Below are 27,943 nucleotides of genomic sequence, written 5' to 3'. Positions count from 1 at the left end.
TGTGTCACACAGCCACCTACTGGCTTCACTTACTTTTCACTATCAGAGCACTAGCAGAATATTTATCTTCCATAGACAGAAATTTAACCACTGGCATGGAGATATCTTACTCTTGCTGCTTAATTCTGAATTGGCCAAATCTTAAATTTAGACATGAGAACTTTTTGCAGCCAGAAGATGAGGATCTTGATATTGCCTATGGAGAACATAAATATAATTTTGGGGCCTTTACCTTTCCCCATCAAACTCTATTTTCTGTTCTCCCCATATTTGTCATTGGAAGGTCAAGTCAAGTTCATCTTTCAATGCAAGAACCAAAAGGAGTGAATGAATGCATCAGACATGGAAAGATTTCTTTTAACTATGTGTAAAACATCATTTTAATGAGGACAAGTAGTACAACCAGGTGATCAGAATTGCTTGTTCAATATAATTTGAACCTCACATGTTCAATATCATTTTATTAAAACTTTATTTATATATTATTGCTACCCATGATATGATACTGGCTTAAAGAAACTTTATAACCCTTTTAAAATTATAGTTGTGCCAACACAAAAAACTGCCTCAAAAATTCGGATGGGACAATTTGTATTTTAACTACTAAGCAAATACATTGAGGGCAGTCAGAAAAGCAACATTCAAAACCCTGGTTTAATATCATGCATGGTGTCATCCTAAAAAAGGAAATTGAAATAATCGTATTGGAAGATATTTAAACTTTTAAATAGTTTTTCAGCTACAACTTAGAAAACATCTTGAAAGTTAGCTGTAATTTTTTATTTGCAGGATCAGGATGATTAGTAGCAAGCATCAGATTTTCTTATTACAAAGGGCACTGCTAACACAAAAGGATTAATTTTAATTTTGGGGTTTTTTTCAATTCAGTAATTTTTATGTCTCAAAATATTTCAGTCCTTCATTCTTTGAAAACAAGTATCTGTCAGTTTACGCGCTTTGAGCTAAAAAATTTAAATCCAACCTCTACATACTCAAGGGAGAAGAACCAGTCTAGTACCACAAAAAGACTGGATCCCCTTTTTAATTGAGTGAAAAGGTGGCTTTTTTCACAGTGCTGAAAATCAAGAGGTGTGTTCTTTAGAAGAAATGCTTCCTCACCTTACATAAATGCTGACAGAATGCATTTTAACCACTAGCTGCTAGAATTTTGTCAATTCAAATACAGCATCTCTTGTCAGCGGGATGCTCACAGAGCAAATCTTATGTCATGATGCCCAAGAAGGGAAGCTTCTTGCTCCTCACCTTTGAGGACAGGGTTGCTTGGAGTGGGACTTTAGTTTACCTGAGAGTACCTTTGAGTAGCTAGAACTTACTGCTCTATAGATACACAGCCATCCTTCCCATGTTCTTCTCTCCTCTGGGAGGGAGTTGTAGCAGGAATTCACAAGAATACCTGTCTGCTTTCCAGAGACTCCTCCTGGCTACCCATGGTGTCACAAAGGGAAGGGAAAGCCATGACCACTCCCTTTATACCATCACCAGCAGCAACAAAAAGCCTGGTATTTTTAGATTAAGTACGATTAATATTTAAGGCTTAAAATCTTAACTACATACTCAATAGATAATGAGTGTCTTTGACACAGAAGTGGTGAGACTGCCATGCAGCTCATGCATTTTACAGTTCTCTGGAGAGCTAACAACAACAATCAAACCAAGAATAAACAAGCAAAAGACAGGGCTAAGCAGCTCCTTTTTTTACTCTATTTTATGTCATTAAAGAAACCCTCACATTGTAACATTGTCTCTTTACACATTCCGAAATGCATATGGAAAACTCCAGCTACCTGATACTTAAGTGTAATAGATTTTTACATTCTTTTACATAGTACTGCATTATGGACGATGATACTGACATTATCTTCAAATTATTTCCTTTCATCAGCTTCCTTTACCCCCTCTAAATCCTCAAATTTAAAAAATGAGGATTTGTCATAGCCCATGAGATGGTTATAATCCTGAGGATTTGGGAAAAGCATAGGATTAACAAGCATTGATTTTGTTTTAGCATAAAATGTTGTAAACATTTTGGTGATGTCTGGAATCTTTACATCTTTCTGATGGAAAACAGTTGCTTTTTCTGCCAAGATGGCATTGTAGGTAATGGCTGTATAGGTGTCCACTTCCTCTTTATAATAGAGCCGGATCACGTAACCTTTTGTAAGGAGATGCAACGTAACCGGAGTTACAAATGTAAAAATCCCGATCAACCCATAAAAGGCAGCTTGGACAAGCAAACTTTCCACTCCAATACCACTTTTGAGCATGATGTAGGGCATCATGAATAGGTTGAATATGCTGGTGGAGTAAGAGAAAAACTTCACACCTACATAAAAGGAATCAAAGAAAATAAAGATTAACACTAATGAGCAACATTTTCTCTACAATTACCTGTATTTTTCTAACACATAACAATACCATTACTTGAACTGATGAAGTTACTGAAAATCCCTTTCCCTATTTTTTAAGCTCATGGAGAAACCATTGAAAGCTCAATCTGTCTCACTGCAGCTGTTCTGATTTGTTTGTACCTTCATGCTGGGTTTGTCAAAGCTGGCTCTATTTCTGTGATGCAGTCAGCTATTAGCTGTTATGCACAAATGAAGTTTTTTTCTGCCTTAACAGGCAGAATAAACTGATTTCTAATGAGCCTTGACTCCATTCATGGACACATGTAAAGGTGCTCACTTCAGATATTGCAGACAGGGAATTTCTCTCTTCATCAACAACTAATGTTGACATTCAGTGTGTATTACAAAGAAGCCAGCTTGGCTACCATGCATAAACCCTGGGTTACTAAATATTAACAAGTACACCCCAGCCATTTTGCATGTGGCTTGAAAGGCAGTAGCCAGTGCTGTGGACCACCCACAGTCCTTAAATGACCATAAATCCAGGAGCCCAAGATGCTTCGACAAATAAGTATGTTGGGACACATTTCAAAGATATGTATCAGAAAACATCCAATGGCTTTGCCTTTCACTAGGTCTTTGTAACATTCACTGGTCAAAAAAACATTTGCTAAGTCTCATTAGAGATGGAGCACTTCACCATAACACCTGCCTGCCTGGGAAGCATTTCAGAAACACTGAAATGTGTTTCCAAGCACACAGAATGTAAACAGCAGTTACAGGTCAGCTTTGCTGCTTACTGGGTTGCATAAGCCACCCCAAGGGCCTCAAGAGAAGCCAAAGAAGGCTGAGGGGTTATAGAGATGAACAGAGCTCCCTGCACACCCAAGCAGAGAAGCAGAAACCAAGCACCACCACTACCACTGTTTTGTACATACGGTCCAGATTTTGGCAAACTTGGAAAGGAGAACACTCACATTTAGTGTTTCATTTTAAAGTTACTAAATACTGTTAAAAATACAACAAAAAAGAAAGGCAATATAAACCACTTCAAGTCACATACCCAAAACTGTCTTTGCCAAATTTCCTTTATAAACTAATCTTCCATGTTCTGGGTGATCATGAGGAGAGGATGTGCTGAGGCTGCGAACAGCCACTCTTTGAAAAGATGCAACCTGAAAGATGAAACCAGTACAGGCGTAAGGAACATCAGTATTACATCTTATATCTACCTATACATGCATATACACACATATATGTACAAGTATACACTCATAGAGTTTCTCCTTGCCCTGAACCCACCCTCAGCATTTCAAACTAAGGATTAAAGTTAGGTTACACTCCAAAGCATGCCAAAAACTCCAACTAATATGCTGCCTGTTTTAATAACTTACCATGTAAATATCCAAAATTAGCATGAAATATTTGTAACTCCATTACTGATAATTGAGGCAGCAATCAATTTACATACAGGTTTGCAGGGAGACATTTATGGCATCTGTCCTCACCACATCTCTGTCTGATCATAAAATAATAGAGTGGCCTAGGCTGAACTGGGCCTTTAAGATCATCCAGTTCAACAGCGCCGTTGTGGGTAGGGACACCTTCTACTATACCAGTTTGCTTCAAGCTCCATCCAGGCCAGCCTCAAGCACCTTGCAATGCCTCACCACCCTCACGGAAAAGAATTTTTTTCCTAGTATCTCAGATTAGCTAAGTAACTTCCTTTAGATTAATCCGTTCCCCATTGTCCTGGCACTTCATGCCGTTGTAGAAAGACCCTTTTCCCAATACAACTTTCTTGTAGGCTCCCTTCAGGCACTGAAAGTCACAATTAGGTCATCCCAAAGCCCTCTTCTCCAGGCTGAACAAACTCAATTCCCCCAATCTTTCACCGTAGGATAGGTGCTACATGCCTCCAGTCATTTTGGTGGCTCCTCTGGACTGGCTCCAGCAGGTCGATGGGCTCCCAGGGCTGGACAAAGCACTCCAGCTGGGGTCTCGCCTGAGCGTACCAGAGGAGGCACGCCCCGAGGAGCACCTCGCTTTCCTCCTCCAAACCCCCGAAGGGCAAAACCCCAACCGCAGGGCCGCCGCCCTTTCCCCGGGGGGTGGGAAAGCTCGCCCCGCTCCCACAGTTCCCGAACGGTCCCACAGCCCTCACACCGAACCTGTTGGTGCCTGGCAGCGGCCACAGCGGCCCGGCGGCGGCAGGCGAGCTGCGCGGCGCCCCGCAGCCATGCGGGGGCGGCGGGGCCGGCCCGCAGCAGCAGCAGCGGCAGCATGGCGGGGCCGCGCCGGGGCACGGCGAGGCACGGCGGGCGGGGCACGGCGAGCGGGGCACGGCGAGGCACGGCGGGCGGGGCCGCGCCGGGGGCCGCGCCGGGGGACGCGGCGGGGCACGGCGGGCGGGGCCGCGCCGGGGCTCGGCGGGCGGGACACGGCGGGCGGGGCCGCGCCGCGCCTGGGTCCGCCCGCAGGAAGGCTCCGGCCGGCTCCGCGTTGCCCCCGCAGCAGCGCCCGCTCGCCGCAGAACGCCGCGATCAGTGGGGCTGGGAAACGCCTCTGAGGGCATCGTGTCCAGCCTGTGGCCAACACCTCCACCGTGGTATAAATTGCCACATCAAATCATGCCTTAAACACCCCCGAGAGATGGTGACTCCGCCACCTCCCTAGGCAGTCCATTCCAATGTCTAACATTCTTTCTGTGAAGAAATGCCTCCTGGTGCACAACCTGAACCTTCCCTGGCATAATTTGAGGCCATTACTTCGTATCGTCTCTGCCTGGGAGAAGAGGCTGACCCCACCTATGAATCTCTTTTCAGATAGTTGTAGAGAGCCATCAGGTTTTCACTGAGCCTTCTCTCCTCCAGGCTAAATTACCCAGCTCCCTCAGGTGCCCCTCATAAAACTCATGAGCCAGAACCTTTACCCAGCTTCATTACTCTCCTCTGGACAGCCTCCAACCCCTCGATGTCGTGATTAAGCAAGCGGCCCAGAACGGAGCACAGGACTCGAGGTGCGGCGTCACCAGCGCTGAGCACATCACTGCCCTGTTCCTGCTGGCCACACTACTCTGCATATAAGCCAAAATGTCACTGCCTTCCTGCTGGCCGTACTATTCTGCACACAAGCCCAGATGTCACTGCCGTCCTGCTGGCCCCACTACTCTGCACACAAGCCCAGATGTCACTGCCGTCCTGGCCAGCCGAACACTCGCTCGGTCGTATTCAGCTGCTGGCGGCCGACACCCCGACCCCTGACATGGCGGGCCTGCAGATTCCCCCATGAACTACGCGCCCCAGCATGCCCCGCTCCGCGCGCGCGGCATGCCGGGAGCACGGGCGCCGCGCGGGCGGGGCGCGGGGGGCAGGAAGCGGCCCGTGACCCGGGCGGAAGCGCTCGGAGGCAGCTGGGCCGACAGCGCGGCCCTGCGAGCGGGGCGAGGGACGGCGCCCGCGGGTGAGGGGCGGCGGCGGAGCGGCACCCCGCCGGGGCCGCCAGGGACACCCCGCGGGCGGGGCGCCCCGGCGGGCGGGGAGCGGGTAGCCCGGCGGGCGGCCCCGCGGAGGGCAGCGGGCCTCGCCCCGCGCCCGGCGTGGGGGGGGGGCAGAACGGGGCCGGGTGGAGGGGCCGGAGCGGCGCCGGGGCCCGTCGGGGTGCGCAGGACGCGGTGCCGGGCCGGGGTTCTCCCACCGAGGCGGTGGCGAAAGGCGCGTTCCTCCCCCAGAGCGCTCTCTCTGGAATGCCGGCGCCGCCGGAAAAGGGGCTCTGGGAGCAGTGCTGGGTTTGAGCATCGCTCCCAAACTCCTGCCGAAAGTGACGGGCGCCCTTTTCCTACGCCGGGCCGTAGAGAGAGGGGAAAAGTTCAGGCCGAAAGAATTCAGGACGCGCCCCCAAGGCTTGTTTTGCCAAGGTGAAAAGTGCTAGTTTAAGTGATTTGGCTGTAATGGTCGGCGAATGTAAGCAAAGAAAAGGGTGATACCCCTACTTGTCGGTAAAGAAATGAACTTTTGAGTGCAGTGTATTTCTCAGAGGGAGGTTCTGCTTTAATACAAGGTAACCTGAGCGTTGGTAAATTATGAGGGCTTCACATTTGTGTGTGAAAAGGTGATAGTGCTGCTGGCAGTTTGCTTTGACAGCCAATTTGGTCTTCCACCAGTTAACTTCTATTAAATATTTCTAGATATGGTTGGTACTGTGGGTTCTAAGTTAAGCTTTGCGTTCTGAGGAGACCTAGATAGTCACAGGCCATTTGTTTACTTGTTTTGATGATTTTTGGAAGCAAACCAGAAAAACATAGATAAACAGGCACATGAGAGATCTTTAGGGTAAGAACCACTTTGTGCGCTTATTTCTCAGTACTCCCCTACATGCTCCCAATTTTCTCCTTTTACTATAATAAGGATCAAAATAACTGTTGAGGGAGAGATCATGTTCAATTAACTGAAGAGATACTTAATGTTTATTAGTTTTTATCTGTACATTGGCCACATCTTTGCACAGGTGGCACACACCTTGGCCTTGATATCAGCCTTTTAATGAGCTTAAGTTATATCAGTAAAATGTTTACGTCAGTAAAATTCTTGCTAACGTTTTCACTGGGAGCTTTGAAATATTTTGTAGAAACTTTTAGCACTACAGCATTTTTTTTTTCCTTGTGTCAGAGAAAAGCCATTTGAGACCTTTTTTTTTTCTGTACCAGAGTGGGTGATGAACAGATTTAGATGGTTTTACATTGTCTTAATGTAATTTTAGTATTGTTAATTGTTTTAATATTGTTGTAGAGAGACAAATGAGTATTGCACTCAAGGATACTCAACTTCAGGTGTTTTACTGTGTTTTTACAATTCTCGTGCATGTTACAAGAAATCCTCAAGTTATGTAAGTATGGGGTTTGTCAGATTATTTTAAGGAACTTTGATGTATTTTGACAACTCTTTTCGCACCTGGAAATGCTCAGGATTTAGTTAGCTTTATTGTGGGATAGTTTGCATAACAGCAGTTTTTGGTGCATGCCTATAACGAGGGCAGAAATCCATGCCCTGTAAAATTTTGCTTCTTTTCCCCCATTGGCAAGAGCTGTACAGTAATGCTTGGAAGTACGCTTTGGAAGAAAGCAGTGACACTCCCCTGCCCATGTTTTTGAGGTTTTTTTTGCTTGAAGCTTTTTGGGGAATTACTGAAAAGGGAAGGTTTATTAGACAGGAAAAGAAATCTTAACTAAGATCTTTGGTACTCTGTGCATGCTATCCTACCCCATCTCCTGTTTATCTCAACTAGCATTCACATACGGTATGCCTTCCTGTCACATTCCTGTGTGTCCCAGGAAATTTGAATTTTAGAGCCTGAGAATATTGGAGTAGTGAATCAGCTGATTTGGAAATCATGCTGTACCAGTTTCTCCTCATGTTTTTTCTAAATATGCTTCAATCCCTTGATGATTATTACCTTAATTATTTTTTGATGTGTGCTGAGCAGTGAATGCTAAACTGAAGAGCAATGTTTTTAAACAAGTTATTATACAGGATAGGGTAGTATTTAGGATTGAACAGTAGGAGGCTGCAGTTGTAACACACAGAAGCCTTTGGTAATTGATAAACTCTTACTGATATCTAAATAACACAAAAAATTGTCAGTTTTGGCTTTTAAAAAAACATTGGAATTGAGGAAGGCCAATTTGCCATGCTTTCCAGAAATGGATAGTGTAGAATGCAAATATCAGCAGCTGAAGTGTACAAAAATTGTGTGTATGTCGTGCAGCTAATGATTTGGAAGCCATTTTAATTTCCTTAAACCAGAAGCTGCCTTTTTAAAGGATTTTCCTGTGGGATCAAAGAATCTGAATGCTTGAAATGTTTGCATAGATTCAGTGTTCTTGTGCAAATGAGAACAGAGCAATGAGGTTTTCTTCTTAGAGGTGTAAGAAGATGTTGAAGTAGGGAAATGAGAACTCTTGTCTTGTGTGGCTTAACTGCCATGGTTTAGAGGTTTGTGATATTTCTCAGTATTTTACCTTGTAGGTGTAAACATTCTGGCAGCTTGTGTCAATTTTCAGCTCTCTAATATCTAGTGACAATTCTATGTTTTCTGCAGCAGGAAGTCCTTTTTAGAGTGGTTGGAAAGTTTCTGTGCCAAATACATTTGGTTTAGTTGTATTGTACTCTCCTTCTGATTAAAAAGTGGCATATCCCTTTTATGTAAATTTTCTCTTAATAAATGCAGGTTTTTGCTTTTTTTTTTTTTTTAAGGAGGCAAAGCAGAAGAACAGTAATACCTAATTTATGTGCTTTTTTGAGATTTAAGTCAAGGAGCTGAGCTACCTTGTGGTAATGCCACATAAGCTTCTTGAAGGGCAAATGGAATTGTGAATGTACTTCAACATAAATTAGTGGTTCTTTGCAGGAGCCTGAAATAGTCAAGTCAAAAATATATAAAAAGTACACGTTAACAAAGCTTGTGTTGTCCTTAGCCTGACTGCTGCGTTGGTGTAGTCTTGGTGAAGTCAAACAGGGCAACTATAAAATGTGGAAAAGTAATTAAAATATAGGTAGTTAACCAGGCACATTCAGAAATCTGTCTCTTTATTCCTATAGTCTTGTTGTTTATGCTGCTTTCATTATACAGAAGGAAAATATAGTGTTATGTTTTGTAATAAACAGTACACTGGAAATATACTGAGAGAAAATAATTTCTTGGAAGATAACATGCAAGGTTGCTTGATTCTCCTTGACCTGTTATTTAAAACTTAAGGCCATGCCATTGTCAAATAAAAAAAAGGTAGAGAAAATTTTCCTCCATGTTCCTTTTGTACTCCCTGTATGCACAAGTAAGAATTTGTGAGAGGTATTTCTATATTCTTTTGATTTATTTTCTGTGTGCACTTTTTTCTGCCTTTGAAAGTGTTCTGATCTTCATACAATGTCATTACAGATTGAGCACTTCTTGATCCAGAAGAGGAACCATTACTGGTTTTTTATAGGTTTTTCAGAGTTCCTGAGTTTCTTGGTTTTTTTTTTCTCCTCATTTGTTGCATTGGCTCTCTGATTTTTCTGGGCTCTCTACTGTTGGTTGTTTTGTCAGGAATTAATCTATACTCCTAACAGTATTCATGATTTTATTTTTATAACGACACATCATTGCATCAGAATGGAAACTGAGTGAAACTCAGTGTGTCCCTTGCTAACATGCCAAATGCATCAAATATTGGAAGATACTATGTCTTTTTCTTAGAAGCAGGTTGGCTTTCCTGCCATCTTTTACTTTTGGCAATCAAAAGTTTGGAGTTTTCCATATCCAGAACCAAACTTGGATTCTGGAATAGCACTATAAATTTATTTGCCTATTTTCATTAGTTGAACTTAAACTGAGATATTATGCTGTCATAGTTTGCCCACCAATGTGTATCCTTTTGATGAATGTTTATATTTTTCTTCATCCCAGTTTTGCTAAAATTTTTCCTTCATAAACAGACTTTTTAGTCATATCAGTAGGTTCCCTCTGTAGTTCTTGTAATTCAAACTTCTATTTTTTGAAAAAAGGAATTCAGAATTATGTGTGGTATTCCAGACAAGCTGTTGCTCATGTGCAACATTGCTCATATTCTCTATCTTTATTGAAAAGGAATCCTCAATGTGCATTTGCCTCTTTGTCCCTCACCCATTTTTTTTTTTTCTTTTGCTCCCACAGAGCTGCATCAGTTTATAGTTGATGGCAGAAAGACTGTAGTCCCAAATAACATACCCTGACTACATGAAAGAAGACTGTATTGGTCCCTTCATGCAGGAGTTTTGATTTCCTATGACTGAATTTCATGTGGCTTTTAGTACGCTGTTTTTCAGGACTGGTCACTTGTCTGTGTTCCATTTTTGTCCTACTTTTGTTGCAATGCTTTCCATTTATGTCTCATCCAAATCTGCCTATTCTTTTCTGGCAGCATTGTTTAAAAAAAAAATCTACTTTTTTTTTTTTTTAAGAACTAGTAGTTCTTTTCTATGTTTGCAACACCATACTGTATTCTTGTAGTCTTGTAGAAAGGTTCTTTCTCATTTTAAGATTACCCCTCATCATATTTATTTAACCCCAGATTATATATGAAGCCCAGAATGCATCTTGAGTTTCCTTTTTCCCAAGGACAATGACTCATTAATTTTTTTAAAAACTAGATTAGTTCAGCATGCCCTAAAACTACAAAGGCTTACTGCATTTTTATCCTGCTTCACTGTTTAGAACAATTAAATTCACTGAACCTGATAATTTTTTTCTTCTTTGTTAATTACTGTATTTTTTCCCTCTCTAATCATATGATAGCACATTTGATTTATTAAAATGGTGTTTGTGTATTTTTGTGACATCTAATTTTTTTGTGTAGACTTTTTCAGTTCTTCATTTTTGATCTTTCAATGTATTAGCTTCCTCAAGTTATGCTTTTGCCTTGCAAGGTGCTAATATATCTGCATTCCCAGTAACTAGCCTTTATTCCTGTGTTTAGTATTGTATTATATTATTTGCATTGTAAACCCAGGCATTATTTGTATTGTAAACCAAGGCTTATTTTATCTTCACCACTTTCAAAGAGTAGTATCACTTCTGTATTGGTTTTCTTTTTTTGTTTTTTTTCCCAAGTATTATTACTTATAAATCATAGGTAGTTTCACTACTCTTTTAGAATGTTGCAAATGGTTTGTGGCTAGAAAAAGAATTAGTACAAGTGATCATCTTTTGCAAAGTAGAAGTAGTAATGTGAGGTATTTTTTCAATTCCTGAGCAACAGACACTCTCCAATAAGATGACTGATTTGCATTTGCAAAAACTGTTGAAGTAGGGTGAAAGATCCTATCAGTTTTGGGCCCTAACTGTCCCAGCACAATTTCCTTAGATAAGTTGCTAGAATTATGGAAAGTGATGAAGGCATTCCATAGCACACCATGTTAAGGAATCTCTATTATAGCATACAGAAATTAACTCTCAAAGAACATTCTTAAGTGTGCCATATATTCAGGAGCTTTTCACCTGCAAGAGTACACGTTAAATATTCCTTATATGGAAAAGAAAATATTTTTTAGAGATAGCTTTATAAAGACAGGATAACTTTCAAAGGAAGCAGCAATGTAAGTGGAGAATTACTTTTGCTCATTTCTTTGCAGACAACTAAAAACTATTGGTTATGTGTGTGTAGTTTTATGAGGTTTTATTTGTTATAAATAACAAAGTGCCTTCTTATGAAAGCCTGAGGAGACATTTGCACTGCTTCATGTATGTAGCTGTGAAAAAAGACAGATGGAATAAACCAGCATCAAAGTGCTGGGCAGAAGTGAAGTGATCAACAATAGCAAAGAGGTGTCTGTAGTACTCCTTCCAAATTGTGCAGCTTCCTCAGCTTGTTTATATTTTTTGATAAACATTTGCCAGAAACATAGGAGGAAGCAAATGTAGGGTGTGGTCTCTGTTCTGATCTCTTTACTGCCCTTAGCCCTGAGGGTAGCTGGGGGACCATCTAGAATCATTTGTGCTATTTTCCTGAATCTGTGGACACACAGCAGTATCATAGATTTGTACTGGGTTAATGTTTGCAGAGTGGCTGTTGATATGAAAGGAATTAGGACATCAGGTGGGTGGGTAGAATCTCTCTTCCCAAGTTTTCTTTTAGACAGAAGAGATGCAGCTTGGGGTAAAGAAATAAAAGTTGTATCTGAACGTACCAGATTTGTTTTGCAAATAAGTACTTCCATTTCTCTAAATCTTAAATTTCTTTTCCATAGAGAAAAATACATGCAGCAAGCTGTATATCAGTATACCAGCTATGAAAGCTCCTGGTTGACAATACCTCTATTACATGTCTGAACTTGATTATTTCAGTGATATTTGTGGTGATATTGGGAACTGTCAATCTTTTGTGAAGGACAGGTTGAAGTCCAGGTGTTTAGCACATACTGATTAGACTGATCCCTGAGCCTTCTCTGCCTAAACATCCCCAGTTCTCTCAGCCTGTCCTTGTATGACAAGTGCTTCAATCCCTTGGTCATCTTTGTGACCCTCTGCAGGACTCACTTCAGTCTGTCATACTGAACTCAGCACTCCAGATGTGTCTAAGCAGTGCCCAGTGGAGGGGCAGGATCACCTGCCTCAACCTTCTGGCAGTGCTCTTAAATAAAGTGCAGGGTGCAGTTGGCCATCTTTGCTGCAAGGACACGCTGCTGGCTCGTGTTCAACTTGTCCACCAGCACCCTCAGGTCTGTTTGTGCAAAGCTGCTTCCAGCAGGTCAGATTCCACATAGTACTGGAGGTGCAAAGGTCAAGGGTTTGCATTTCCCATGGATGAACTTCATAGGTTTACTGTTTTCAAAACATCCTGTCATAAACACTGCATGCTGTCTGTCATCATATTCTTTTTGGAAGAGTGTTTATTGTAACATAAAGACTAATACGTAAAGGACAATTTAAAAATTGTGCTGCTGACTGAAAATATTGCTACTTTTGTTTTTTCAGACACTCCTATTGCAAAATCTGCAGTTGAAAATAAACAGATTTTTTTATAAGAAGAGAATGGGTAAGTTCACAATCTTAGAGTATTTCTTGTTTTTCTATTATTTGAAGCATTTTCTCTCACATCAACAGAGGTGGAGGATTCTAAGGCTTTAAATGTTGATCTTATCACTTCTTGTAGCCTCAAAGTTCCTATAGATATTTTGTAGGAGAATTTTCTCAAGTGACTGTTCATTTATTGGAAGACTTGGTCAGAGTTTATCTATTCTCTGAAAAAAATTCACTTGCTTAACATGTATAGTCCTGAAAATGTACATGCTAAAATGGGAATGCCTCTAGGCTCTTATAGCACTAAACTTTTGGCCAAGTGGCCAAGAAAATTTCACTGTATACTTTTTAAATTAATTCTTTGTTTGTTTGTTAACTAAAGTCAGCCTGTTGAATTCTGGTTCAGAGATCATAATACAGACTGATTTCTGATAAATTACATTGTATGTGATATGAATACATTTCTGAAACTGTTTCTGCCTCAACAAATGACTGGTTAATGAAACAGGATTGGATGGATTCTGGTTTTGTCTGTACTTTCTCTGACTGTATTATAGCATGTTTGGCAGTGGTAGAGCTTTATTAAAATTGGTAATAGCTACATAATACAATTTTAACTTCAAGTTCACAAAGCAGCTTGGCTGGGGGAATGTTTTATTTGTTATACAAGCAACAGTAATTCAACTTTGTAAAGTAGCACTGTCAGGATACAATAAAAGAAGACACAAAAAGGGAAGGGGGATAAAGCCTTCAGAAGAAACAAAGTAGAGAGCAGGTGTTCAGCAAAACAGAAGGGAGAAGGGAAACAAAAAAGCACAGTCAAACTGCTGTGGGCAGAATTTTCAAATCTCCCTGGGTTTAGTGCTTTGGCACTTTCCATGCTTTCTCCCAAAGGCCACAACACAGGTATGCACTGATGCTGTGTGGTTCTGGGTCTGGTTGGGCAGTTGGAGTATGAGTCTTACTTCATGTCATTTCTTCAGTGCAGCAATATTGACTGCTTTTGTTCTTAACAGTGCTTCAGAAGGTATTTTTTCCTTGCTGTCTGTATTTTTCAGTATATGTGTTTAGTTAATTTTTAGCAAGTATTAGTATGATAAGCATGACTGTAGATTTAATGGAAGGAGGCAGTAGCATGTTAAATTGACTTGAGAGTGTCTAAAGGAAAATTTCGTTCCTATGTAGATTTTAAAAATCATGTCATAATTAGATGATGGAGGGATGTTAATAAAAAAATTTCAAGTTTTGCAAAATTACTTTAAAACATATTGCTGGTTACTTCAGAAAAATCATCTTCAAATATGCAAAATGCTTCTTTCTCATTTCTGGTTGTACTGGGCTCTTCAGTCTGAATGTAGTCATAGAAAAACTGCAACTTGCATTTTTAGTAATGTGAATCAGTATATTGTGTTCTGAAACTCTTGTCTTTTTTTCCATTACAGATGGAGAAGAGAAAACATACGGTGGGTGTGAGGGCCCGGATGCTATGTACGTGAAGTTAATATCCTCTGATGGCCATGAGTTCATTGTAAAAAGAGAGCATGCATTAACATCAGGAACAATAAAAGCTATGTTGAGTGGACCAGGTAGGTATAGAAGACTTAGTACCTTTACCTTCTTTGTTTTCACTCTTTTGGACAGTTTGAATTTTTATCATGCAGTAAGTGAAAATTTGAAAAAATGATAACTTTTCGATATCCTGCCTAGTTCCTGTTTCCAGCAGAACAGTCCATTTCTGTTTGGGTGTTGTGGTACCAGACTAAAAATTAGACTCTGCCTTTTGAGTAGTTAGGGATCTTACTCTGTCTTACATTTCTACTGGTTTCCCATGGTGTGAGAACTTGAGGGTATTATATGACACATGGAGCTGCCAAGTTCAAAACTAGTGAGAGCTGGTAGTTCTTTATTGCCACATCCATGGCAGAACTTCAGGTATTCCATATGGAGTTAATTTTCTTAATAGCAGGTCACATGGTTCTGTGCTTTCTATTTGTGACTAAAACAGAGCCAATAACACACCTGTTTTAGCTGTTACGGAAAGATGTACGCTGTTCAGGCCTCCTCTCTGTCTCAGTCTTTCCCCACTCAATAAGCAGACAGGAGGGTATGCAAGAGGCTGGGAGGGAACACAACCAGACACATGATCTGAGCTACCAAAGGAGATATTACATTCCATATGTCATGCTCCAAAGTGAAAAAGGGAGAGGTATAAGAAAGGGAAGCAAGCCATCTTCTGCTTGAGAACTGGCTGGTCATCAGTCTTCCCTTGGGAGGTGGTGATTACCATTGCATCACTTGTTTTGTTTCCTTTCTCTTCTCTCAGCCTACAAGTTTTCTTGCTTTTACTGTTCTATTCCTCTTCCCTTGTCCACCCATAGCAGGGGCAAATGAGCAAGCAGCTTTGCTCATATGGGGTTAAGGCCACATGTTGACAGCATCCTATGGCAAGGAGTTCCTGAGCTTAATGATGCAAGTTGGCTTGAGGTGAGGGTAGGTAAACTTACAAGAGGGAAGGACCTCACGTGTTACTGAATGTGTGAGACTAGATCTGGTTTAAGAAGTATCTGAACTAATTTTTGAAGACCAAAAGAGTGAGGAAGATAACGGGGAGAAGTTAACACAAGTGCTTTCTCTCTTCTATACTCTCATAGTTTGCATTTACCTTTGGTCACTTCAGTGGCTGGGCAGCAGGCTACATGGAGCTTGGAGCTGAATACGGTCTTTATGTTCTCTTTCAGATTCTGGTGACACTGGAGAGATCTATTGGTTTAATATATTTTTTTATTACTTAGTAATACTTGGGCAAACTGAGCAATTAAAATTCTCAGTGTCATTTTAATGGTTGCATTTGAAAATATATAGTAAATGTTTTGTGTCAATGTCAGTCTCCCAGACATCTAAGAGGAAGAATACTTACAAGACTGGTTCTGAATTCATTCAGTGTGAAGGAATAAAAGGCAAAGTAGCTTAGAGGGCTAGAAATTGACTCTATAGGACTCAGCAGTCCAGAATATTTTGTATAAGTACTAACAAGATAATTGTGTCACAAGGAGAAAAGTACTGTTGCTGTCTAGTTCAGTAGGTCATAATTTCACTGATGTATAAGTCTTTTTTTCAGTGCTGTAGCTTGGCCAATGTGCTAACATTTCTTCTTTTGCTTCCAACTGTTCCTGTACTAAAATTCAAGCCAGATTGGCTTCAGTGCATGCAGATATTTCTACACAAATCCATGTAGATGTTAGTAAATAGCTCTGCTTTGTAGCTAGAAGGATTTGCCCACAGAAATAGTGGGAACTAAACATTGCTAGTCTCCCATAAACATGGAGTTAATGTTAGTATTTTTTTTATTGTCTTTCAGTTTAATGAGTTGAAAGTCCAAAGATGTGAGGGGAAGAGAGACAAAAATAATAGAAATCCTGTGGTATTAACCATAGGATCGTATCCAGGTTTCATGTTTTTAGGCACTATAGAAAGCAAATTTCAAATGTGCTTGTGTTTTGGGATTTGAATTCTGAATACATTCTTTCCATATCTAATAAGGATAAACTTATACTGCATGTAAACTTCCCTCCAGTACAATTAGAATTTCCCTGTCCCTGCTGGCTGTTTCCACAGCTTATCAAGTTAATGTGTCTTTGATGTTTCAACTCTCTTGTCAAATCTACCTGAAAATTAGGAATTCAAAGCTACTGGGTCATAGAAGGGACTACTGATATACACATAAATGTGTGCAACATCTAGAAACCTTTTTTTCCTAGAATAAAAGAGCTATACATTTGGATTGATGCCTCTTAGAGCTTAGCACACAGCTAAGTACCTATCAGCTGTATTGGAGTAAACCTAAATTTCTGGTGTACTTGTTCAGAATAATGTAGATAGGCTGCGGCCTAAATAAACATTTCATAATGCTGGGTGTCTTAATATTCTTGAGGGCTCTGAATGTGGCACATCCTGCTTTACATCAGAGAATCTAATACCCTGGAATGCATTGTATTAATATGGTAAGTTGTTTCATTTTGCAGTTGAATTGAGATTTTGACTTCTGGTTGGGTGTTGTTTTTTTCTTTCTACAGGTCAGTTTGCAGAAAATGAAACAAATGAGGTCAATTTTAGAGAGATCCCATCCCACGTCCTATCCAAAGTATGCATGTATTTCACCTACAAGGTCCGCTATACTAACAGCTCTACGGAGATTCCTGAATTCCCAATTGCACCTGAAATTGCACTGGAACTTCTGATGGCTGCAAACTTCTTAGATTGTTAAATAAAATAAATTATAATAAAAAATGTAAAACTTTTTTCAGTATTTAATACATGTAGTTCAGTTAGTAACTTTTTTCAGATAGCATGTTGCGTGTGTGCTGTTGAGAACTGTAAAGTTCACTGCAGAGGCAATTGCCTTCAATTCTTTTGCATATAGCAATCATTCAGTTGGAGTTTGTTTTGCTGCTTACACGAATAAGGACATTTTCACAAACTGAGACAAATAAACAAATATGCCAATTAGTAGATGGCTATGCCTTATCCTTTAGGTGTGGTAGAACCTTCTTTTAATACAATGGCTGTAGCAAATACTGGAGTTTAGTCTAATGCTCTCTAAAAGATAATTATAGTTACATTTGAGTAGCTGTTAAGCATTTCTAGCTTTCTCTTATTTTTAAAGTTTCTAAACATCTGAACTTAATCTCCTTTGTAAGATAGCTGTCCTGTAGCATAGTTACACTAATTAGATTAGAAGTGCCCTCTTTGTGTACTGTCAGTGATATTCCATTTAGGTTAAAAGTTGAGTATGTAGGAGAATGCTTAAGGCTTTTAATTTAAGTCATAGTTTAGAAATATGCAAAGGTGTACTTGATAACATTTTGCTTCTATAACCTGGTTTTACCCCATTAATAATTTCAAATATTCCAGTCACTTGTCTGTACAGTAAGACAGTGATCCTACTGACAGTGACTTTTAAGGGGCAAAATAACTGCTAAAATCTGTGTATATTCTATATAACATATATGGTTTTTCTTAATATGCTGTCACTTGACCTGATAAGAATTTTATATGGCTTCAGTTATGGTTTATTTCTGTTGTTCTGATTGTTTATGTAAAGTCTGTATTTAATCTCTAGAGTAGTTGTCATTTAAATTTTGTAACATAGCAACTGAAAAGATAGAAGTTGTCCTACCTTTTACCTCTTCCTTAAACTCTCCCTTGTACCCATAGCAAAAGACCCTGAAACATGGAGGTCTTTTATATTTGAAGGAAAGGACATTAAGCAGATGTTTTAGGAGCTGTTTTATAAATTTCATAGGTATTTCCAGTGTTTTTACAAATGTTTTAGGGGAAAAGGATTGGCAAGCCACTGATATAATACTGGAGTAGAACATGTTATCTCTTGGTAGATCCTGCTGGCAGTTGCCTGTAGTATCAGTTCTTTGTTCAAAACAAGTTTCCGTAAAGAAAACAAACAACTTAAGAAGTTGCTTTTTGTTCAGCTGCAGCCTGAAAACCCTTCTGCTAAAATCATCTGTAAATGAGAATAAAACTAATGCATCATGAGAAATGATGCAAGAACAATGTAATTAGCATTTCCATCAGCTGCCACTGCTTCAGCTTTGTTTTGATCAAGAAGTGATTGTGGTCTATCATGGAAAAATCCCATCAACCTCTTTCTTGATGTTTTAACTCACAGCTAATTTAGAGGCTGAAACTCTCCTCTAAACCTGTTTGTCAACATAAATACAACTTGGAAGAGATTTTCCTGGATGAAAATTAGTAACTTAGATAGACTCTGCAGTCTGCTTATGGAGGAGGTCAGTTGTGACAAATTAAATTTTATTCTGGGTTTAAACAATGCTGACTTTGTCAGTGTGTTGGTAGATTAGCTGACATTTGTTCATGTCACATACTTTGGCACAATTTAATGTGTTTAATGTGGGGATGTTTGTGACTAGATTGGCTTTGCACGGTAAAGCTGAAGTGCATTGTAGGGTGATTGTCTGAAATTCCATGTGTAAGCACTCTGGTCAGTGCTGTTAGTAACTCATTTACAAGAGCACTAGAATGATAAACCAGAGATACCCTGTTATGCTGCTTTTGTTAGAGCCGCTAGGAATACCCTAAAAGGTCAAGGAATACCAACATGGATATTTTAGTCACAACTACATATCAGTCTGAGTGAGTCTTAAGTTCACTGGCCATTTTTAATAGCCTTGAAGCTAATGACTTGAGGCTAAAAATTATTTAGTTTTAAATTTAAACTAAGGCAAAAATGTCATTTTTTAAAACAGTGGGTTTTTTCATTTTTCTCTTCCCCTTTCTAAGCATTCTAGAACAATTTCCTTAATTTTGTTAAAATACATTTGCATTTTAAGATTCTGTACTTTAGCAGTAAGCTGGTTTAGCTGTGAATAATGAGTTTGTTGGTTTTCTTTCAGCATAATGTATTATACAGTAGCTTTGAACACTCAGGAATTGCAGTAGTGTCCTAGAATGCACTATTTGCAAAACCACCGGCTGTTAAAATGAACCAGATTTCTAAGGGGGAGGGGGGCAGGGGGAATTAGTGCAATTTCCATGGTAGTTAAATGGGTATGCTATTATCAGACAATTGGAAACTTACCACGCTTAACCCCTGAGTTCTAAATAAATTTCAAAGTTGAAAATTTTTAAACCTGTGTTTCTGTTGATTTATGGCATCTTAGAGGAAATGTTCATATGCAGAATCATAATTTTCATGGCTATACTATAGGGTGATAAAAATGCTAATGTAATTAGTATTTGGGTAGTAGGTTGTGAAGCTGCATGTATAAAATAAAAGGTGGTGGGTTTTTTCATAGTTCTAAAGAGTTTCACAGATTTGAAATGCTAAGATATCTTTGTGCTGCTCTGAATACAACCATCCACAGTTCTCAGCACCAAGTACTAAAAAGGCATGGTATTCCTGAACAGACTTGAAGAGGATACTTTCAGGGATACTTCAAGGATATCCTGCTGGGGATATATTGAAAACTTCAAGTGTCCTGTGGTACTTCTTTTGCTTAGAAAGGTAGCCCTATATTTGAGGTTCATATTTTAAGTTGAACTGCTGATTTAGTCATAAGAACTTCAGATTCTTTATTAACTGTAAACAATGAGTAGAGTCATGCTGCATTAGGGTTTGCATCATTTGAGTCTGTATAAGCTGCTGAAGAAGTCTCTGATGGTCTCCAATATGAAATAGTGTGTGCATCTGGAATGATCAGAACTCCCTTCCACAAGATACGAAATTCCCTTTTGGTTTTGAATTTGAAGAAAGAAGGATTCACCATCAGGACTTTCTGTGCCATTACACTCAACAGGTGTTGAACATGGTATCTGAAAGGCATTTCTCAATTAATGATCAGAGGTTTGGAAAATCAGTTACATCTGTCTCTGTTTTATTACTGTCTATTTTATTTCACAGGTCTAAATTGCAGCAGTGACTGGTTTTTTACTTTCTTCTTTTTACTTTTCCCATTGAAAGGGTGCTTCCAAAACTTGCCTAAACCTGTTGGTTTATGTGAAGTGGACAAGGAATGTAGTGGGGTAGGAAAGTTAATTTCTCAGTTCATGTTTTGTTTTCCTAGTTTAATTTTGTCAGGTCTCAAATACTGCAATGTAATTTAAGGGAGTAACAAAAGTACAAGGAGAAATAGCACTATTCCTACCTAAAAACTAAGGGTGGAAGCTGTGGTATAAGCTTAATTTCAACCCCTGAGTAAGACAAAAAGAGCAGAAGAGAAAAATAGAAGGAACTCATTAAAGATTGAGTGGATTTGGAAATTAAACTATGATGCTTGTTTTCAAAGACAGACTAAAGCTTTAAGAAAAAAAGACTTTAGGGAGTTTTTCCCCATAGAAAAAGTTCAACTTTTGAAGGCTTTTGACAAATAATGAGCTGGGCTGGAGTTGGATTTCTTTTTAAATCCAACTTTTTAAATATTTTAAAAATAGCTTATTAGATGGTAATTTTATGGTAAGATAACCAATGCTGTGAACTGCAGGCGTGGCTCAATGTTTGGATGAGCTAGGAAAGAGGACAAACTAGACTCTGTGTTTATTATTAGTCACCTGTGAAGCTTGAAGTATAATCACTAAGGCAGCACAGAGAAAAGAAGAGGGAGTTTTTATTGAGTTTTAACAAGTGTTATGTGTGTGAAATAATGCTTTGCATATGCTGAGTCTGAAATTAGGTTGTGCAATTTCTCTTCTATGGAGAAAGGTCACTGAGATTAAAAAAAAACTAACAAAAAAAAATCTGTCTCTGTCATTACCATGTTACTGTTTTATGTTTACAGAATACAGGATTTTCTTCTCATGCTAAGTGAGAGGAGATCAAAATTGCAAGATCATGATTGTTGTTTGACAAATTGAGTAATTTTATCCTTTTGAACTTTCATAGTCAGTTTTCAAGATGTGAGTCATCTAATGTTTTGTTGTCCCACATATTGAGGGTAGAATTGGAAAATTAAATTAAAATTTCCACTGAAATATGTACTGTCTTTTAGATCAGTGAAAGTAACCACATGAGAGCTTCTAGATAAATTAAAATTTATAGTTCAGTGCTAAAGTTGCTAGTTTTCAGGATAGTTTTGTGGAATTAGTTTTTTTGTGAATAGTTGCCTTCAGATGAGAAGGCAAGGCAAGCTGGTTTCAAGGGACAGGACGGCAGCCCAGCCTCGCCCAGGCCACTCGGGCCACAGACATACACAGACACCAATGTGGTGGATGGTCAAATGGCATTTATTACCTTATCTCGTGAGGTTAAATAGTCAAGGGGGGCTTTGCTATGTCAAAGGGAGAAGGTAGGGTCTCTGGGATTAGTAAGGAGTGGAAAACTACTGGGTTAGGTGGGGTTACGTGTCTTGGGGGTAATGGATCACATATTACAGGATGAGGGGTAAGGGTCTTGCTTTCCGTCACATCCCGAAATCTTCCATTTGCCTGTCCCTATCTACCACAGTGAATACATGCTTGGATTAATGCAATGCCATATTTATTTGTAGTTAGTTTCTTTCCTCAACCAGAAGTTACTTTGAAGTTAAAAAACCAAATATTGTTAATTCCATTAATGTTAATTTATGTTGAAAACTCCCTTTTCAGGTGAGAATTCATAGCTAAGGCTTTTCTTATAATGAAAAAAATGGTATCCTATTTATGCTAATAAAAAACTTATCTACCAAATCACCACTACACCAAACTATAAATAATACATAATTATATCTTATGTTGTGATGAATTCTTCTTACTCTGTCTAGCAAAACAACTGGATGTCTGTTATGCAGATTAAAAAGTTGTCAATTTTGGTTGCTATCACCAAGCTTGAAAAATATCTAGAATTTGAATGCATTTGGCAAAAAGGATTTATTTTCTCTTTCTATACAGGGAAAAGCTTCCTGCATTACCATACTAAGCTGACATATAATGTTTTTCAGAAGTGACACTCCATTTGAGGCAGAAGCATTTGTTGTTTGCTACAAATGAAACATGAAAATGATATATCAATATTTAACATTTAAGCTGCTTTCACAGTTGTCATAGATATTTGACTTGTAAAAAACAGCTATGACTTGAGAACATCTGAAAATACTCATCTGAAATAGTCAACTGCTCACCCATTCTGTTTTTATATCATGGTCCATGGTAATTGTATCATGTAATCTGGTTCATGGTAATTGTATCCCATATGAAGTCTTGTCTTTCCCGAGGGACATTAAATAAACCAACGGGCTGGACCAGTGTCATCTTGGTGTAGAGGCCTGGAAATTAAATTCTTCAAGCTCTGTAAGCAGTGTGCATGGTCCAGTAAGGGCAGTGTGCAGTCTGATGTGCACAGCTGGAGGAATTGCTCCTCAGCCCAAGGGAACTATGGTGATTTATCAAAGATCTGTAGAGGTCACCCAAGATGCTTCTTCTTTTAATAATTATGTAACATTACACTTTTAAATGCATTCGTCTACTTAGTTGAGTATAGGTCCTACACTGTCCTCATTTAATTTTTACAGCTTTTGTCATTATAAGTTTTTATTTTTACAGCATTTAAAAGAGTTAGAGGACTCCTGCTGCCTAAAAACATGGCTTGATAATTACTACAAATTGGTAATTACAGCACATGGTGCCAAACAATAGGACAAGAGACAATGGGCAGAAATTGATGCACAGAAAGTTTCACCTGAATATGAGGAAGAATTTCTTTACTGTGCAAGTGACTGCATTGGAACAGGCTGCCCAGGGAGGTTGTGGGGTCTCCCTCACTGGAGATGCTCAAGAACCTCCTGGATATAATCCTGAGCAATGTGCTCTGGGATTGCCCTTGCTTCAGCAGGGAGGTTAGACCAGATGACCACTGTGGTCCAACTTGACTCATTCTGTGATTCTGCATATTACTAAAGCAGGCAATTCCACCCCTTTCCCTAGACCCATGTTCTCCTTCTAGCACTCCAGTAATTACAACTGGATCTCCACATAATATGACAAATTATTTTCTGATCTGATGGAAATTACTCTGGTAGTTTAGTCTTCCTATGGATAAGATGAAAGCTACAGATCACCCAGTGGCTTCAAAATTGTTGAATCCTAAACAAGAAATGGAGGCATATGTCATCTGAGAATAAGATTACCCTCTCCTGCAGGAACTGCCCTTGTAGCAGATTAGGAATAAGGTGAGATTTTTCTTTTCCTTACCATCTTTTCATGCCTTTGAAAGTCCTGGGATGGAAATGACATTTTGCCTGTTACTATTGAGAACTAAGATGAAAATTAAATACACTATTGATGAAAAACCTACGTAATCACTAAGGAATAACTCAACAATAAAATCTCAACAGCTAAAAGTTCTCTTGCATTTGAATTTAGTTTTAATAAGCTATTCTAATTTTTAGCTATGTGTGCAATGTATTACTTTTATATTCTTGATATAATATTCTATTGATTTGATTCTGCATCTTTAGTTGAAGGTATCTGCAGGTGCACCAAGCTTGTTTATACGAAGATCTTAATTCCACAGAGTTTTTAAACTCAGTGCCCTTCCTAAATTGGCAGGTAGGAGTAGAAGAAGCAGTTGGCACAATTCCCCTGAGGGGCAGGGAGTTCTCCATGCTCAGGAGATGCAGTCTCCTGGCACTGCAGATTACAAGTGTCATGCCACTCAAGTAATGAGGGGAGTTAACATCAATGTACAGTTTACTTCTGTGTAAGGAGACAAGATGAAAAGCTAAAAAGTACAGTGGACACAGGCAAAAGAAATTGATCTCTCATGTCATTTTAGAACCAGGACTCATAAAGGAGATGGTAGTGACAGTTCAGTGTGTAGAAAAATTATACAGAAAAAATAAAAAGGGTGAGAACAGAGGGAAAAATGTTTGGTGATATTTGAAAACATTATGGACAACATGGGAATAGAATGTAAAATTATAGGGACCCTAATTAAGAATTATATTTTACTTCTTTGAAACTGTCTTGGTATATCAGAAAATTATCTAATAAATGCAGTTTGAACATTAGTTGCATTTTTCCTGTAAGTATAAGGTTTTGGAAACTTCAAAGAAAAATGGATTTTTAGGTCAACTTCAATAATATTTACCAAAAAAAAGATTAGTAGGAGGTACAATTTCATTATTTGCTCCATATGTTTTTGATATGTGAGTCATAATGTATTTGATCAGATCAGTGTAAGATAGCCTCTGAAATAATGAAGATAACAGATTAAATTTCTCTTACCCCATAAGCTTTGAATATTTGGGACCCAGAACTCTGATCCTTGAAATCTCTGGCAAAACTTGGGTTGACTGGTGAAAGATCAGACTGCATTAGCTAAATACTAAAGCAATCCTTTTAAGAAACCAGTTATTGTGCTTTCCATCTCTATACCTGCAACAGATTAGGAAGGGTTAACTACAGAAATGTTTTCTTCTATGTTTTGCATAGGTAAAGGTCAAAACTGAAATGAAAACCAAATTACAATAACTTACTCCTAGTGAAATCTACCCTCTCTGGGAATTAGGGCCTTTCCTTAGTGGGATTACAGGATAATTTAAGATACTAATATTCATATATTCTTTCTGGGAGTCTGATAATAGTGTTTCTTTTCTTACTGTGCTTAGGGGACTGATTCCTTAATCCCTATAGCATTATGCATTGTACAAAAACATCTCTGCAAGCAAGGTTACCAGGAAATGAGGAAAGGGGGAAAACCCAATAAAACACAGGGATAATTCTCCAGATTCCCCTATTCCCACAACAACAAGGAGCTAAAAAAATATTTCACATATATATTAGGCATTTAATGACACTTTAAAAAAAAACAAGATGTGACAATGGTTATAAAAGACACCTTTGGTAGTCCTGTAAGAATAAACTCAAAGTGTATTTGGGGATGTGGGATTCTGCCCACGAGTTTCAACTGCAGCATAATGCTTTAATTACTTACATACTCACTTAAAATTGAGTAGGTAGTAATTAACTCATGCTCTATTTATATGCAGGGCAAACTAGCCCTTGCTTTTCATGCCTAGTATCCTCAGGAACAGGATCTGCAGCATAGATTAAGTAATCTCAGTAAAGAATACTTCAGTAAAAAACTTAGTAAGTAGCTTGTTTTTAATATTGAAAAGCTCTGATAGATAAAAAAGACTTATTGAGCATAAGGGCAGTTAAAAGCTGTGATTTACATTTTTTTTTTTTTTTGCAAAGATGGCTTTTTATCCAGAGATACTTTTCCTTTATTACAGAGTAGAAGTCATATTTGTACTGAATACAGTTTGCCTAAGACCACAAAGCTGATCTTTCCATGCAAAACCAGCTTGCAGTCTGTTAAGTGTTCTGGCATTCACAAGCTTATGCTGCTTTATATCTTCTGACCTTCAACAGGGTTTTCTGGAAGAGGCGTAAGAAACTGAGTATAATGGTTTGAAATCAGTTGTATCTTGCTGTGAGTACATCAACACAGATAGTCAATATGTCCATGTTTATAACTGAACACATGTCCATTCCTTAAACTTGATGTTCTTGCTGTCTTTGTGGCATATGGCATTAAGAGATGTATTTTAGGATAAACATATGTTTCCATCATGCAAAACAACAACTAGTAACTGTTCCACTTAAGTGCTGTAACAGCCTAAGTTCATTCTGAAGAACTGCAGGAAAGAGAAGCCTTTACCAGCTCTATGTGTCTGCTTAATGCAACAAATCCTCTGCAACCTAAATGGTCTTGCAAAAATCATATAGTAATACATACTGACTTCCAGGGAAAACATGGCTGAGCAATGTCAGGTTGCATAGCATCAGGAGCCCATAATTTATAAATGAGAATTGGATTTGGGAGACAAGACAATGTATAGGATGCAATTTACGTGACTATACTTTTCCCATCATTACTTTTGGTAGCCTAATTTCCTTTCCTACTCAAAAATCAACAAATAATGATTTTGTCTTCAGCATATTCTTGCAAAGCCATGGGGCTTGTTCACTTCTGCAGCTACCTCACAGGGTAAAGATACTCCTGCTGTCTTCTTCTGCTTAAAGGGTTCTGCCTTTTAAGCAAACCCCAAAGTTTGTATGCTTACTTTAACAGCGATGACAGTGTTGATACTGGATAAAAGTTGGAAACTGATGCTAAGTTGTGCTGGGGTTTTGTTTTTCCTCCAGTTACCCATTTTCAAAGTTAAGGATATTAAAAACTTACCAGAAGGTAAAGCTTGTACGTAAAGGTAGTACTTGCATCACACTAAATAATATGGTTGAACAAGTCAGACTGGCTTTTGGGTGCAGAACCCTTCTAGAGGTCTAAAATTAACGAAGATTTCAAAGGTAGTACAAACTGCAAACAATTGTTCAATAATTTGGTTTTTGCTTCTCAGTCCATCTCTGAAGAAAAAATCAGGGCTACCACTGGAGCAGAGGTGACCCAAGAATTTTTTAACATTGTCAGAAAAGGAGAGGGGTGAAGGGGCAGAGGAAGGGGCTTCAGTGTTTTTGGAATGTGCAACATGAGCAGTGGGGAGACGGGGATTATAATGACCTATAAAATCAGTTTCTCTATTAAATCCTTAGTTTTACATAACCACTGGGATTATAAATTTTATAGGTTGTTTTTGGATAAACATTTTGTAGGTTTATCTTGAGGATCTGTTAGGTCTGAAATACTCCAGCAGGAATAACAGCTTTACGAAGCGTGTTTCCACAAGTTGTTTAATTTGTTGATTGCACACAATCACTCTACTGAGTGCTGCCTGTTTATTTTCACCTACACAGGTACGGCAAAATCACCTGGTGCAAAGGACAGGGATTATTCCAGTCCAGGAAAGGAAAACGTAGAACCCAGGAACGCTCCGACCTAAAGCACACCCACGTTCATTTGGAGTCGTACACGAGCAGACAGCAGTGCAGGAGAGCCAGATGAGCTGTGGCACAGCAGCACCAGGGAGCGCACAGAAGGAGCGCGGCGCCGGCCCGGGGCGACCTGCGGCGGGGTCCAGTGACAGGACATGGAGTAATGGCACACACTGAAGGAAGAGGGATTTGGGTTAGGTATCGGGAGGAAATTCTTTACTGTGAGGGTGGTGAGGCACTGGAAGAGGAGGCTCGTGGATGCCCCATCCCGGGCAGCGTTCGAAGCCAGGCTGCTTCGAAGGGCTCTGAGCAGCCTGGCCTGGTGGGAGGTGTCCCTGCCCATGGCGGGGGTGTCGGATCTAGATGATCTTCTAAGTCCCTCCCCGCTCCTTAACATTCTATGGTCCTACGATTGTATGGCACTCGCACCAGGGAAAGCCCGGAGAAACCCACACGACGGACGGGCGCAGTCCGAATTTAACCGAGTGACTTAAACACTGCACGTGGACCTCTAAAAACCTTCACAAACTGAAGCGGGCTGGGGATCAACCCCTTCCCGCCCCGCGGGTGGCGGTGATGGGCATCGCGCCGCTCCCGCAGGGCGAGCAGGGCACGGGCAGCGCCGGGGCAGCCTCCCCGGCGGCGGGACCGGCAGCTCGCAAACAAACACCGCCCGCCCGCGCCGCTCCCGCTCCTCGGGG

The 27,943-nt window shown here is 39.7% G+C and overlaps 2 protein-coding genes and 1 long non-coding RNA gene across 5 annotated transcripts; 1 reads left to right on the top strand and 2 right to left on the bottom strand.

Annotated features, from left to right (window-relative positions):
• Positions 1-351: 351 nt before the first annotated feature.
• On the bottom strand, positions 352-4,678 carry TMEM70 (transmembrane protein 70). The gene is made up of 3 exons (XM_021530595.3): positions 4,541-4,678; positions 3,433-3,544; positions 352-2,344 (listed from the first exon to the last, which is right to left on the bottom strand). Exons 1-3 carry the CDS (start codon positions 4,652-4,654, stop codon positions 1,887-1,889), a joined length of 684 nt encoding a protein of 227 aa, XP_021386270.1. The 5' UTR covers positions 4,655-4,678; the 3' UTR covers positions 352-1,886.
• A 1,069-nt stretch (positions 4,679-5,747) lies between these two features.
• On the top strand, positions 5,748-19,566 carry ELOC (elongin C). Of its 3 annotated transcripts, none has more exons than XM_021530596.4 (4): positions 5,748-5,831; positions 12,858-12,918; positions 14,345-14,488; positions 16,976-19,566. In XM_021530596.4, exons 2-4 carry the CDS (start codon positions 12,915-12,917, stop codon positions 17,164-17,166), a joined length of 339 nt encoding a protein of 112 aa, XP_021386271.1. In that variant the 5' UTR covers positions 5,748-5,831; positions 12,858-12,914; the 3' UTR covers positions 17,167-19,566. The 3 variants fall into 3 exon arrangements, with proteins under 3 accessions (XP_021386271.1, XP_085428387.1, XP_085428386.1); XM_085572261.1 differs by lacking the exon at positions 5,748-5,831 and adding an exon at positions 5,986-6,428 and having other exon boundaries at positions 16,976-17,408; XM_085572260.1 differs by lacking the exon at positions 5,748-5,831 and adding an exon at positions 6,031-6,285 and having other exon boundaries at positions 16,976-17,408.
• On the bottom strand, positions 8,596-27,943 carry LOC116183326 (uncharacterized). Its single transcript, XR_004147929.3, has 2 exons — positions 27,463-27,943; positions 8,596-27,372 (listed from the first exon to the last, which is right to left on the bottom strand). It is a non-coding gene; the product is annotated as an uncharacterized LOC116183326 (long non-coding RNA).

The sequence above is a fragment of the Lonchura striata genome, chromosome 2, assembly GCF_050655825.1.
Source record: "Lonchura striata isolate lonStrDom1 chromosome 2, ASM5065582v1, whole genome shotgun sequence".
Classification (NCBI taxonomy): Eukaryota; Metazoa; Chordata; class Aves; order Passeriformes; family Estrildidae; genus Lonchura; species Lonchura striata.
Note: the sequence above shows the minus strand (reverse complement) of the source record. Positions and strands in the feature narration are given on the sequence as shown.

Bases quoted from the DNA above. Each gene is read 5' to 3' on its own strand.
- TMEM70 (XM_021530595.3), bottom strand. From the start codon at position 4,654: ATGCTGCCGCTGCTGCTGCTGCGGGCCGGCCCCGCCGCCCCCGCATGG. The intron at 3,545-4,540 runs GTTCGGTGTGAG...TTCATCTTTCAG, and splicing joins CCGCTGCCAGGCACCAACAG to GTTGCATCTTTTCAAAGAGT. The intron at 2,345-3,432 runs GTATGTGACTTG...CCTTTTATGTAG, and splicing joins TTTGGCAAAGACAGTTTTGG to GTGTGAAGTTTTTCTCTTAC.
- ELOC (XM_021530596.4), top strand. The intron at 14,489-16,975 runs GTAGGTATAGAA...TTCTTTCTACAG, and splicing joins AGCTATGTTGAGTGGACCAG to GTCAGTTTGCAGAAAATGAA.